Raw genomic sequence first — 13,972 nt, forward strand, 5'->3', positions numbered from 1 at the left:
CCAAACCCTGTACATGGAATTTCTGCCTTAGATGTATCTCACACTGCACCAACATTAACTCAAGAGGCAATAATTTCCCCAGGAGTGTCCTGTATAAAATCTTCCTCATCAGAGGTAAGAGACAAGGTCATTCCACATGAGACAACCCACTGGAATGACTCTTTAGACACTGCTTGTTCTGGAACTTCTTATTCATAATTCTCCTCATCCTGATATTTTGTACTTTCCACTTCCACTGAGTGTTTCTGTGAGCAAGGTACAAGCAGAAATGGATAAACTCCTCTTCATTGGGACTAGGAATACATTGGGATTTGGCTAAGAGACTTCTTCTAGCTTGGGTGCATTTGTATCTTTTGTGGGAAATAGCAACTGGACAGTTAAAAATGGACAGCTTAGAAATAAACATTTCTGCACCAATCACCATCAGATAGGTTTTCACCTGGGCAGAGGACTTCAAAAAATATCCTGCAAGCTGCAGGGAGTGGGGGTTGATTCATCAAGGTACTTTCCCTTCTGACTCAGCACTAAATCTACGCCACTGTGATATCACAGGCTATCCGCCTTTGGAAGCTCTGAGTATTTTTAGGCATTCTAACAGCAAAGTGCTGACTATTGCTGGGGATTACAGATTCTGCGGAACATTTCAGAAGATAACTTCTGGCATTTTGCCACTTGTTATATGGAAAATATGTTGTATTATCTTCCATGTGTGTGGGGGTGTAAGGGTGCTCCAAGTGTCCTGGCCCTCAGCCTGCAAAGACTTACACATATTTTATGCAGAATAGAGTTAAGCAATACATAATGAACTTGTTCAGGCTCAGAGCCTAGATCTGTCACTTAAGACATGTTCCATATCCTTTACGACTTCTTGAAAGACAGCATCTTTCTTGATGCTCCAAGTATGCTACTATGAATGCCGTGCTGGAGGTTGGCTGTGTGGGACACATACGCTGGTTAGCAGTGTAGGACTTTTCAGTGGAAGGTCCTGGTCCTGCCCCAGCTGGCTGGAGTCCTTTGACTAGGATAGTTAGGCTGGGATGGTCAAACTGGTCCCAGACTCCTGTACACACAGGAGATGTGGAGGAGCTGCTGTCAGATGCACATCAGTCATTTGATGTCATATTCTTCTCCTACTATCAATCCTGGAAAGCTCTCCAGAGGCACTGAGTGAAGGATGAGGTGTAGCAGGTTGAGGTAAGGATGTCAGGGCACCAGAAGTAGCAGAAAAAGGCCCTTATTGCTGGGACACAGTGGTGTTATTCCCATGGACAGCACTGCAAGGGTCCTCCCATGAACAACTTCTGGGTGGGTTTGGGTGGGACGTGGAGGCAGAAGGCAGCAGAGGGCACATCCTCCCATGCCCACCCCAGTGCCACCCTTTGGGGGAAGGCAGGGTGGCTGCTCTACTCCCAAATCCCATCTGGGCACACCCAGCTCCCCCCCTTCACTGCCCTCGGTTGCGGGGAGCCTTGAGAGCCCCATGGGGAGCCTTCTCGGAGTCCTGTGGGGAGCAACGTCAGAGCCGTGTGCGGAGCGCTGAGGGAGCCCTGCAGGAGCCGTGCGGGAGCACTGAGGGGAGCACTGCGGGGAGCACCATGCCCTGAGGGAGCAATGTCAGAGCCCTTTGGGATTCTGCGGAGAGCCCTGCGGAGAACCATTTATGGCCTGAGGGGAATCCCTTGGAACCCTGTGGAGAGCCCTTTGGAAGCCCCTCGGGACGCCGCGAGTCGCCCTTTGGGAGCCCTTTGAGACCCCTGTGGGGACGGCGGTGCCGGAGCGCTCTGTGGACCTCGCGGCGGCGCGCGCGACGCGCGGGCGCCCCTCCCGCCCCTGCGGCGCGCGCGGAGCCTCGGCGGGGTGGCGCCGCCCGTCACCTGCGGCCGCGCGAGGGGCCGGGGCGGGGCGCGGCGGGCGGGGCCGGCGCGCGAGGCGGGGCGGTGGCCAATGGGGGCGGGCGGGCGGCGCGCGGGGCGCTCTTAAGGCGGCGCGGGCGCTGTCAGCGGGCAGAAGGTGCGCGGGTTCGACGGCGGGGCTATGGCTGCCGTCAACGGCGCCGTGGAGAACGGGCAGCCCGACAAGAAAGTACCCCCTCTGCCGCGGCCCCTGCGCAGCCTGGAGGTGAAGTACACCAAGGTGAGCCCGCCAGGCGTGGGGCGCTGGGCTGCGGGTGGGCTTTGCCGTGGTGTCGCCGATGCTCGGTGGAGTCAGGGTGGCGGTGAGGTGTTATATTCAATACGAAATTTTCACCCTCAGTGTTGTTTTTCTTAGCTTCTTTTATTCCTTCTGCTGTCTGAGATAGTAGGTTTTTGGGGGTTTGAGGTGGAGCAAGCAGCTGACAGTGGTGTTTCTAATGGAGCAACACTTGCCCAAATCCTAATGCCCAAAACCTAACTTTTCCTTTTTAATAAAATAACCCCACCAAAGCTGTTGCACTGCCCCAGGTGCCCTGGGCTCCTCGCCCTGGTGCCTGACACCATCTTCCCCTCCCAACCCACCCGTGAACGCCTCCAGCTCCCTGCTGGTGCTAAGCAAAATCCGATTTGGATGGGGTGAGCCTGGGCAGGGCGAGGAGGGGTTTATCCCTCAGGAAGCCGCTTGCTGGGGCTGTGTTCAACCGTCCTTGACCCACAGCTCCCCTGCGGGGAGGTGGCTCGGTGCCAGTGGTGGGTCTGGGTGGTGCTGAGCACAGGAAGCCTGGAGCAGGTCCAGTGTCCGGCGGGACTGGGCCTTGTGGAAAGGCTCTTCTGTGAGACTGGAGCCGTCCTGTAGCTCTGTAAGAGGAGCGGTGCTCATGTTGATGACTCTTCATCCCAACTCCATGGCCTCCCCACGGGATGAGGGGCCGGGCACTGAGCCCACACAAACCCTCCCCTCTCTGCTCACCATTGAGCTTCCCTTTAAACAGTTGCTCCTGACCTTTTGACATAAACCAAAGGCTTCTGAGCTTGATATCTCTGTCCCTCAGAGGTGAGGCTCGTGTGGAGCTGAGCAGGGCTGCAGAAATCCCTGCTCCCAACTCAGCTGTAGCTCTGCGATCACCAAGTTGCTTTTTGTTCCACAACAGCCTGACCCTGCTGCCTTGCACAGTGGGGAAAGTGTCCTGGCTGGTTATGCTGCTGTGGAGCCTTGACTGCCATAATTTCAACTTCATGCCTGGATTTAAAGAGCTGGAGGGGCTGAATGAGTGTGTTACTTTTGCCTTTTTGTATTAAAAAACCAGAATTTGAAGTTCCTTCCCTTGCACTCAGAAGGAGTAAACAGCTATAGCTTATCTGGCGATGTGTTGATTTGAATTATGCATCCAAAGTAGTGAAACAGATTAGCAATTAGGAGTAATTACTGGACTGGATTAATTTTTAACATCCCAAATTTATCTACTCTTGATTTGTCAGATAAACTTGTCATTTAGCAGCAAATTGGATCTGCAGCTGCTGATTGCAGAATGGCGTAATGCTTCACAAATGGCTCTTTCCTGTGTCCAAAATGGACACGGCCATTTGAGTTCTTCTTAAACATCCAAATGCTCTGGTTTTTGTTATTTTTATTGTTGTGAACACTTTTAAACACTCCTTAGGGATCTTATCCTGCAGCCGTGTGTGTTTTAAAACACGCAGTTTATGCTCCACAGTTTTGCCAGAGACTGTGAGCGCTGAAAGAGTCAAGGTAGTATCTTTAAAGTAGAAACCACCGTAAATTAAAAGTGTGAGTTTGATGTTTGATCTGATGCTCCTGGTGCATCTGAGAAAATAATGAGCAGTGGTCAATTTTCATAAAACTGTGAGGGGTTTTGTGCAAGCTCTGTGTTTCACCAGATGTTTACAGCTGACAGAACGCTTCCCTCTGCTTAGAGGAGATTTTTATTTTTGGTTCTACCAGTTACGGGGCTGGGGAAGAGGAAAAATTTTTTAACAAAGATCTTACTTATAGAGCAGCTTAGTGCTTGTCATGGGTACGTGATGGAAGTGATCCGTCCACAATTCCTTGTCTCAGATTCTGGCTATGAAGCATGAACTGCTGATATATTATTCGATTTCATTTCAACTCCTGGCACCAAAGACTTGGGATATGTGATGGATTTCCAGAATGAAGCCAGTGTATATGCTGTGTTTAAAACAGTCTGATCCTGTCACTCTTGTGTTTTACTACTTGGTAGGAACATCACTTTCCCATGGAATTAGTGTTGAATGCAAAGGAAAAATCAGTATCCTTTGCAAACCTTAGTGTGAGCATATACCTGATACCGTAATTTACAGTTCCTGTTGTATTTCCTACATTTATAATACGACTTTTCTTCATTAGTGAAACACAGAAAAACTGAAGTTAAAAATGTGTAAATGTTAAAATGTAGCACTTGGATAGCAGTGGTAGTTTGGGAGCACTGCTGTCTTAAACTGAAGTTAATATTTCTAACATTGTATCTTTTCTTGTGAGTTCCCTTGGCAACATTTTTTGTGAAATTTTCTTTTTCTCTGCCTGTGTGAAACAGGCGGGTCCAGCAGTGCAGCTTCGACGCCAATTACACTTCAGCTGCTTTATGCAGAAATAGTAAGAAAAAGTCCTTTCAGGAAAAAAAAGCTGCCCAAGGAGAGAAAACTATGACCCAAAGCAGTGGGAATTCCAAATGTAAGAGATGCAACATTAATCTCCTGGTGGTGTGTAGAGACTCATAAACAAGATTGCAAATGTGGATGGCTTCCAAATAAAAGTACTAGCTTACAGCCACTAGCAGGCTACTAATAAAGATTACTTCATCTAATCTTATTTAAAGTATATTTATAAAATATAACACTGCCAAGTCAGATCACAGCGTGGATAAGATGCATGCTGAATCAATTAATTGGATATAGGTATTCATGCTCTGTTTACAGTGAGTAACAACACTCCAGTATCTAATGCATTTTCAGTTACGCAATGCTGGGACTGTTTGTTCTTGCTCTGGAAATGCAATATTTTGAAACACTTAAATCTTGTCACAGATGACTCCGAGTGACGTGGGAGGCTTGATCTGGCCTGTGACAAGGCATGGAGGGGTAGAAGTGAGCCAGAACCCGCCTCCTCTGGACATGGCGGAGCGGGAAGCAAGCTGTGGAGGTAGCCCAGGGCAGGGCACAAACAGCCAAGTAATAATTGTACAGTGACATGTAACAGGGGGCTCCTTTTGCCTGAACCATACAAGTTTCTCTTGGTGTCTGCTTGCTATTCCCATTGGATGTATTTCAAAAACTGCCCATTTCTCACTGCCAAATCCCAGTGTTGTACTGTGTGGGACCCATCCTCTGCCTTCCTCTGGCTCAAAACTACCTGGGTGCACAAAGCTTGTAGAAATGCTTCTGTACTGCCAGCAGTGGCCCTGGGAGAGAGACTGAGTATGCTCGACTCTGCCATGGATGGAAGTTGAAGAGCCTTTGGACCTTTGAGGAGCACTTGTGGGTTTTTTTTCTTTATCAGTTGTTTTTCTTCCTCCTGCTCATCCCACTCCCCTTGCTATCTCTTCAGATATTTATTAACAATGAATGGCATGAGTCTACAAGTGGAAAGAAGTTCCCTACCTACAACCCTTCAACGCTGGAGAAAATTTGTGACATTGAGGAAGGAGATAAGGTAAGTGTTGTTGGACAAGCAGTGCAAAAGATATTTTTCTGGGGATTTCTTTTTGTAGGGATGCACACAGAGGAAAAACTGGCTTTTAACAACAACATCCATCTGGCCAGACTGAGCTGGAGGTCTGGGACACTTGATGTGCTGCTCAAGAATTACATGGGCTGGGTGACATCAATCCTGTCCAACTTGTCAGAGACACTTTTCCCTGGTAGGAACTGGCTGCTGAACACTGTCAGAGGAATGAGATTAAGCATCATTCTTGTGGCATAGACTGGAAGGAAACAGCCAGCCTGAGGAAGTAGCAGTGATGGTGTGTACACATCCCTGACAGGACTTGGGCCCTGTGCTGGGGGTGGTTTATACACCAGCTGTAGGGCAGCTTGTTGGAGACACTGAACTGAAACTCCCCCTTTTTTAAATGCAGTCAACAAATAACCTGAGTGCTTGTGGGAATTTAAGCTCAGTCATGCAAACATTGACCTCTTGCTGCTGGAGATGTGGTGCTGCTTTTCCAGCTGGTATTGTGGGTTGTGGCAGCTCTCACTAAAATCAAACCAGTATCTCAAGAACTTTAGTAGTCCCTGTCTGGCCCTGGTGTGCTGTAGAGTAACCCAAGATGTAACTGCTTGAGTGAGGTAAGGAACAATCACGTATGACACTTTTTTTGTCCAAAGCAGCTCATTGTGTATGGGCCAGCTGATCTGACCTATGGAAAAGAGCTGGGCCAAGATCTGGCTTTGGACAGGAAGTCATGGGAAGCTGATTCACAGCTGCTGTGCTGTGCCAGGGCTTTGGTAGCTCTTTGCTGTGGGCAGTAAGTGATGGGCAGCATGGCCATTTCTGCTTGCACTGAGATCTTTTTCTTGGTATTTAAGCTTGTCCAATGCTTGTGAGGCAGCCTCCAAGACTTATTGTCACTGGGGATCTGTGCATCCATGGGGCAATTACGCATTGAGGCAGAACCAAACATTATGTGTAATTTCTTTATCCTGACTGGGTAAGACACAACTGTGTTTAATTGCAGTGGCATGTAAACAGTGGAATTGAAGCTCTGATGCAACTGTATTTTGATAGGCAGAAACCATGATGTTATTGTTCCCTGAGCTAAGTGTCTCCTCAAGCAGCTACAGAGTATTACATGAGCAGTTTGTGCCTGCTTCTAATGTTGGCTAAAGAAAATTTTTATACAGAACTATCAGGCCAGTTTTGCAGTTTGCCTCCTTGATATTTGTCCCTGTCTGAATTCAGCTTCTAGCTTGCAGGAGAGTTGCTGTAAACTTCCAGTCAGTGGAGCCCTCTCCCCCTGGATACTCAGTACAGGTGACTGACTTCTTAGTGGAAATTGCAGCCAAGAATGTAAGCTAGCTGTGCTTTGGGTGCTGAAAGCCTCTTCTACTCCTATACATCACACCTTTTAAAACAATTTTTTGCTCTAAGTAGGTTTTTCCAAGAAACTGAGTGGGGATTAGACCTGGATCTGGATTAATTAAAAGAGTCGTGGGTAACAACTGTCCCAAAGTAGCTGTTTGCCTTCTGGTGACACTTGGCCATGTCTCACTCTCTTCTGGAAAACTGAGGTCCCTGAGGCTTCCCTTGCTCTGGTTCATCCCCTCTTGGGGCTGTAACTCCAGTCTGCTGGAGTCACCACAGGAGTTGGTGAGTTGTGTTTGGTGGTGCTTTCCAGTGCCTTGTCCCCATGTGCCACTGTACTTGCTGTGCTGGCCAGTGCCACTGCAGGGGTGGCAGTTCCTGCTACTGGCTCTGGCTTCAGCTGTGCTCTGCCAGGTTTGGCTCTGGCTTCACACCAGGCTGGGAGCAGAACTCCCCTTCCCAAGCCCTGAACAGAAACCTGCCCCTCCCTGGCCACGCAGAGTGTTTTGCTTAGGCTGCACGTGAGGGGTGGAAATTTGGCATCCAATATCTAAGCGATGACAGTTTAGTCTGATGCTGAAACTTGGCCAATGCTTTATAAGCCTAGAAGCAAAGGTTTTGTTGTCCGTTCTTTAGTTACGGAATTGTCCTTGATGGGACAGTTGAGGGATAAAGAAAAGTCTGTGTGGAAAAAGAAGCCTTGAAAATAAAATGGTGACTGTTTCCACTGGATGCTGGGAGGCTTTTTACCTCACAAATAAAAGCTTAGTGTCCAACTGTTTGCCAGGTTGATAATGGAAAAGGAGTAACTCTGGTGCTGTCCTGGTGCTAGCACTTGAAGACAGGCTTTTTCCTTCTAGCAGCTTGCTGACATCTATCAAGGGCAGGGGAAAAGTGCTCCTTCCTCAAAGGAGTGCCCAGCTCAGTTGCCACAGAGCGTGGGTAGCAGGTCCACAGCTGTGACTGTCAAGTCTCTGTCATGATCATTTCTAAACAGTTCACTCTTGTGTAGATCTTTGAAAGGTTGTGAGAGGGATTTGTTCACAGTCAGCCTGTCCCCTTCAGATTGTAGTGGCAAGCTAAGGTAAGACCACAGCAGACTTGCAGTGTCCTCAATATGATTTTGGACATTTGGACATTTTTGGCTGTTATGATGCTGTTTGTAGCTGTTTAGAACTTGAGTTTGGAAGTTAAAGCAATTCAATGTGTGGACTGTTTGCAGGAGAGCAGGTCAGGGAACCTCTTCTGACTGAGGAACTGTGACATGCTTGTGCCCTATGTCAGAAAAGTGCCTTTCCAAAGATGTGCACAGTGGAGTCTTTTTGAAGAAGTCAGTAGTTGAATTGAAGACAGATGGTTTCCAGTGGGTGTGCTCCATTCTTGGCACATCTCCTCACTGGAGCATTCTGGGGCACCTTGAGATTGAAGCAGAGCAAGGCTTTTTTGCAGGTGTTTTCCCCACTCACAGAGCCAGTGGGATGATGGTCTTCACTGTGCTCTGCAGCATGCTGCCAGGGCAGGAGAGAGGAAAAGAAGACAGGAGAGATAAAAGGAGCAGTGATGAGCAGGACCTGAGGTAGAGGAGGAAGATGGATGAGGCAGCTTAGAACAAAGGACAGTGTTCAGTTTGTTCAGGGGGGAAGGTATGTGATTGTGTAACTGGGGGTTGTATTATAACTCAAACATCCCAGGTGGGTATGAAGGTTTGCAGACATTTCCCAACACTGTAGAGACTTTGCAGTCTTAATATTCTTAGTTGAGCTTTTTATGTAATGCCAGTAAATCTGTTATAGATCTGAGTGGCGCACCAGGATGCGTGGATCTCCTCCTCCTGTGGTTTTGTGCACCACAGGGTGTTCCTGGCACCTTGACAGTTAGAAATCACTTTGTCACGCCTTGTGCCTACCTATTGCAACATGCCTGCAATGAACATGTCTTTCAGACTCCTCTAATGCCTAGTCATAACAGGATGGATTAAGAACGGCATTTTAGCCTTTCTGAAGAATTTCCTTGTTTTTGCTGGTCTTTCAAGCCTATTGAGGCTGTGCAGAAAGGCTCTCAGGATATCACTTGGTGGTGCTACCCTGAGGCTGTTAGGGAAAGCCTGTTTGCTTGTGTGACAGTTGACTGCAGGCTCTGAGCCACTATTTGTACCCAGAATGTCTGAGAAATGTGGTTGTCTTCATTCTTGTCTCTACAGGAGCTGCAGCAGGGCTCATGTGCTCCCATTTTCAGAGACCAGGGAAGATCTGGGCATGCACTGAAATCCTCTGCCTATGCAGCCATCTCACCCCCTGTCCTGAGTGCCAGGGTAGAGGGAAGACCCTCAGTACCAAGGGCATTGTGCCACTGCAGACCCAGTTGCCTGCACATCAATGCTCCCAGCCTGGCTGCAGACCAAATTAATTGCTGCTAAGAGAAGACTTGTTTAAACCTGACACACTTATGTTCCTTTGCCTGCTCTGTCACATAAATATTGCCTTCTTTCAGCTTAAGTCTTCATTCCAGCAGGCAGGATGGGGAGTATATATGTGTGCAGTGGCTGGTGGTGCCTTCTGGCTTTTGTGATGTGCCAGTCTGAATCCAGATGAACTCCAGCAGAGTGAGCCATTCAAAGGCCTGTTGTGCCTGTGGGTGATGGGCCCCAGGCAAGACCTGCCTGTCTGCTGTGCTCAGTGGCTCTGGACACCTCTGCCTCACCAGCATCGCTTGCTGGACCAGAGCCATCCTGTGACAGCACAAGTTTCCTCCAATGACTTCCCATCTGTGTGCTTCCAAAAGGGTGGATTTCTTTTCCTGACAGTGTAGGTCAGACTGTTTCAAAGCTGTGTGATCTCCTTGTAGAGGAAAGGAACCAAATTTAATGTAAGGTGCCATTGCCTTGGGTGATGACTTGCAGTTTTGACCGTGAACTTTTTAAGAAGGCAACATGTCTCCCTACAACATTTTTTCTTGATTGAGCACCACACATCCCCCCTGTGAGGGGAGAGTGGCCAGACCTTGTTGGATCAATGCAGAGGCTTATTTCCTAATTGTATCCAGACAAGACTTGAGATAGGATATAGATGACAGCAAGTGGTGAAGTGCTGGGAGGAATGATCAAGGTCTGACACCCTCCCTCCTCTCCCACCCTTTTGACCCATATAGTGCAGTGAGGTGCAAGTTCTCCATCAGCTGAAGTGAGGCTTGGGCTGTGCCAGACCTTACATACAGCAGGAGTCTGTCCAAAGCTTTATCAATGCTTGAGGTACAGCCTTGGCCTCGCGGATGTTTGTGGCAGTGTTCCCATTGATTCCACTGGATTGGGAAGATGCCCTTGGCTTCACTTTTTAAATCAATATATGTGAGGTAAAGGGAGGAGTCCAGGGCATACCATGGCCAGAGCAAGTGCAGGAAGCTCTGGGGGTGATGGTGTGGGAAGAGAGGGAATTTGTTCCCCATCTGGTTAGTAACTTGGTTAAACAGAGTTGGATTTGGTCCAGAGGGTGGTAAAGCTGTTGGGGAGGTGAAAGGAGAATGGCTCTAAGTGTGTGTAGGGGAAATGTCTTTGTCACAGCACTGAATAACAAAACCTTTCCCATCTGGTAGAAATGTTCTGGAAATGTGTTCTAGGATCTAAGGGAGATTTTTAGTGTGCTAACTGCCTTGGCATGGGCTCCAGGGGAACTGGATGGTGGGATCTGAGCTGTAATTACTTCCCTGGATAAAATCTTGGTCTCATGGGGGATTTTCCTGCCCACACTTGTTTAGAGGAGGCTAATTCATGTAGGCCAGTGGCCTGTCATGCTTCTTCATCCTCCCCCAGTGTCACATCCTGTATTGGCAGGAACATGATTCTGGATTATTTTATAAACAAGTCAGTTACATTAAATTGCCCTTGAAAGACCCTATTGGTATTCAGACCTCAAGGTTGTTTATGAGCCCAGGCCAAACCTAAAACATATTCCCGGCTTGGATTGAAATCCAGGAGTAAAATGAAAGTGGTTTTGTTGGACAGCTTGGCTTTGGCTACCACGAACATCAACTAGGAAGCAGCCTGGGGGAGTTTCTGTGGCATTGTCCTGCTCCTTCCTTGTAACCTGAGGTTTTCTTTTGCTCTGTAGCCTGATGTGGATAATGCAGTGGAGGCAGCGAAGGCAGCATTCCAGAGGGGGTCTCTATGGAGACAGATGGATGCCCCAAGCAGAGGACGACTCCTGCACAAACTGGCTGATCTTCTTGAACGGGACAGAGTCATCCTGGCAGTAAGTACTGGGAGCAGTGATAAGCCAGCAACAGTTGGCTCATAACTCTGGTGTATCCATATCTACCTAATATTTTTCTTTTCTCTCCTTTCATGAAGGGCAGAAGAGTCCATATAGCAGTCATGACTTTGTTCTTCTTTCTGGAGGATTTTAGGTGTCTTAGAAGGCTCTCAGTTCTTCTATATAGTTGATTTTGGCAGAACTTTAGCTATTTATTGAAGTGATTAAAGATATTAATACATAAATTTTCAGAGTAATATTTTTTATTTTTAGTTTTAACAATCATTGATGTTTACAGCTGTCTCCTAGATCCTTTTTAAAAAAAACCAAAACACACCAAAACAACCAAAGCACACCAAACCATCACAGCTGACTCATTCTTTATTACAAAAATGCAGGTGGGTTTGGACTTCTGTGCAAATTCCTACCCTTAAAATTAGGGCCTGGAAAGAGATCCAGCCAGAGAAGGATTATCATCCAAAGTTTAAAATGTGCGTAAGTTGGAACTGTTTCTTTCCATATTGAATGTACTGGCTCAGGAAAGTCTCTTTATAGCTGTGAAGCTGTGTTAACTTGGACTTCTGCACTGAAAAACTATTCTGTGATCACTATTCTGTGATCCTGTCCTGGAGGAGTCCTGCTGGTGGAGAAAAAAGGGATAAGAACCTGAGCTAAAATGTGCTCAGTTGGTAGAAGCCTTTGGACTTTGCAGGCCTTGTACTCCTTTCCAAATGGCACCCAAACATCCTCAGCTTAGGGCTGCTGTCCATCCACACCTAAGTGCTTGGATCTGAGCACTCTCCAGTTCAATACTGCACTTTTATCTTCAGAGAATGGCATTTATGATATTCCATGCTGTCAGATATGCAGGTACCTGAGCCAGTGTCCTGCTGAGGTCAGTAGGAATTGACATCCATGGGATGTGCTCAGGAGCCTGTGCCTGTGTGGCTATTTTGAGCTGGGTCTCTTTCTCCAACACATTGTCTCTCAACCACATGACAGCTTTCTCTTTCAGCAGGGCAAAACCAAAACATTCAGTTCTGAAGACAGTTCTGGCCAGCAAATAAGAGGGAAGAAAATAAAATATATATATCCATGTGTGAATAAACCCTGTTTATTTTTGCTCACTTTTTGATGTGACTTTAGAGCACCCTCCTTTGCCCTGAACAGGAACACTCACTTCAAGCTTTCTGCTGTCCTTCTGGTCTGGGAGGGCTTGTTTGGCATTGCTGTTTGCAGTGCAGAAAACCAGCCCTGGCTGCCTTGGCTGAGTGCTAAGCAATGACCTATAAAAATCAGTTGTTTCAGCAGACATTCAGTGGATAACAATCCTAGCCATTCCAAGGGGAATGTCTGTTCGAGTGCTGTTTGGACCCTAATGTCTGTGGAGGATGACAGGGTATGACTTCATGTGTAAACAAAGATGTTTCAATCTACCAAGGGATAGTACTTCCTTTATGGATGTGCTGGCCATTTGCACCAATATCCCATTTAATGACCTGAGTGGAGAACAAAGCATTCCCTGAGCATTCTGTTCCTGGAGTGTGAAGGACACAGGCTCAGCCTGGACTTTGTTTAGAGCTGATCAGCACCAGTGCAGCTTCAGTGGAGCAACTTCTGCTGCGCCCTGGGCTCAGCACAGATCTGAGCCCAAAGCTTACTTTACCAGAACTCTGTAAAAAGTATGTTTATCATTGGACAAAAGAGGCTTCTCAGAGGTTGGGTTTAGGGTTATGAAGCAGGAAATAAGATTTTTTTTTTTTTTTTTTTTTCTCCGAATTAAGGGAAAGTAGCTCTGACTGATTTTAGTGACACCATCTGGACTCCAGAACATCTGTGTTGGAAAGTCAGTTAGGGTGAAGTCATGACACTCACATTGTTTCTGACCAGTGCCCCAGACCCAAGCCCTGTCTTCCACCCACACTCACCTTCTGGAGACTTCTGGAAGGTGCTCTTTCATCACAGCCCCTGAACAAAGCTACTCCTGTACACACCAGAGTAACTGTGTCTGCTTTCCCTTCTGCCTTATTTGTATTAACAAGCTCATTCTCTAAATATAAGAGGAGGGAAGAACATTCCATGTCTTCAGAACAAGGCAAAATAAAGCTGAGAAGAGGGTTCTTCAAAAGCTCTTTTTTAAGGGGAAAAAAAACCCCCAAAACATTACCTTATCTGACAGTGCATGCAACTTGGTTTTTTTCAGACTCTGGAAACAATGGACACAGGAAAACCTTTTCTGCAGGCTTATTTCATTGACCTGGAAGGCTGTATAAAAACACTCCGATATTATGCTGGATGGGCTGATAAAATTCAAGGCAGAACTATTCCAGTGGGTGAGTACCCTCAGACCCAGTTTCAGAGCTGAGATGTGATCAGGCTTGAAGGGGAGGGAGATACATGGAAAGGCTGGCTTCTGAAAACCTGCAAAAATGGCCTGCACTTTCTTTCTATCTCAGGATGCATTTTAAGCAGACGTTTCAATATTTAACCTGTTGAGAGGGCTTTGTCAGTGCCTGGATAGATTTTTGGAAAATAATGGGTGGGCTCTGCTTTTTTAACAGAGAAACCTTTGGTCAGAACAGTCACACAGAGAGAACACTTTGGTCCAGCTATAGAAGTTCAAATATGGTTTTGGAGAGACCAAGTTAACAGAACGGATGTCGCTGTGGCACAATGGGCAATACAGAGTATTTTCAAATTCAGCCTCTTTTGTCCCTGCGTGTGGGTGATCACGAAGGCTGTGCAAAGGACAGGCA

At 47.2% G+C, this 13,972-nt stretch overlaps 1 protein-coding gene across 1 annotated transcript in view; it reads left to right on the top strand.

Moving 5' to 3' along the window:
- The first annotated feature begins 1,993 nt into the window (after nt 1–1,993).
- The window catches only part of ALDH1A3 (aldehyde dehydrogenase 1 family member A3), a 34,159-nt gene continuing 22,180 nt past the window's right edge, over nt 1,994–13,972 (top strand). Inside the window, exons 1-4 of the mRNA XM_010390982.3 lie at nt 1,994–2,133; nt 5,497–5,601; nt 11,076–11,216; nt 13,420–13,549. Coding sequence (XP_010389284.2) covers nt 2,035–2,133; nt 5,497–5,601; nt 11,076–11,216; nt 13,420–13,549 — 475 coding nt within the window. The 5' untranslated portion in view covers nt 1,994–2,034. The remainder of the gene's footprint in view (nt 2,134–5,496; nt 5,602–11,075; nt 11,217–13,419; nt 13,550–13,972) is intronic.

This window comes from Corvus cornix, chromosome 10 (genome assembly GCF_000738735.6).
Source record: "Corvus cornix cornix isolate S_Up_H32 chromosome 10, ASM73873v5, whole genome shotgun sequence".
Lineage (NCBI taxonomy): Eukaryota > Metazoa > Chordata > Aves > Passeriformes > Corvidae > Corvus > Corvus cornix.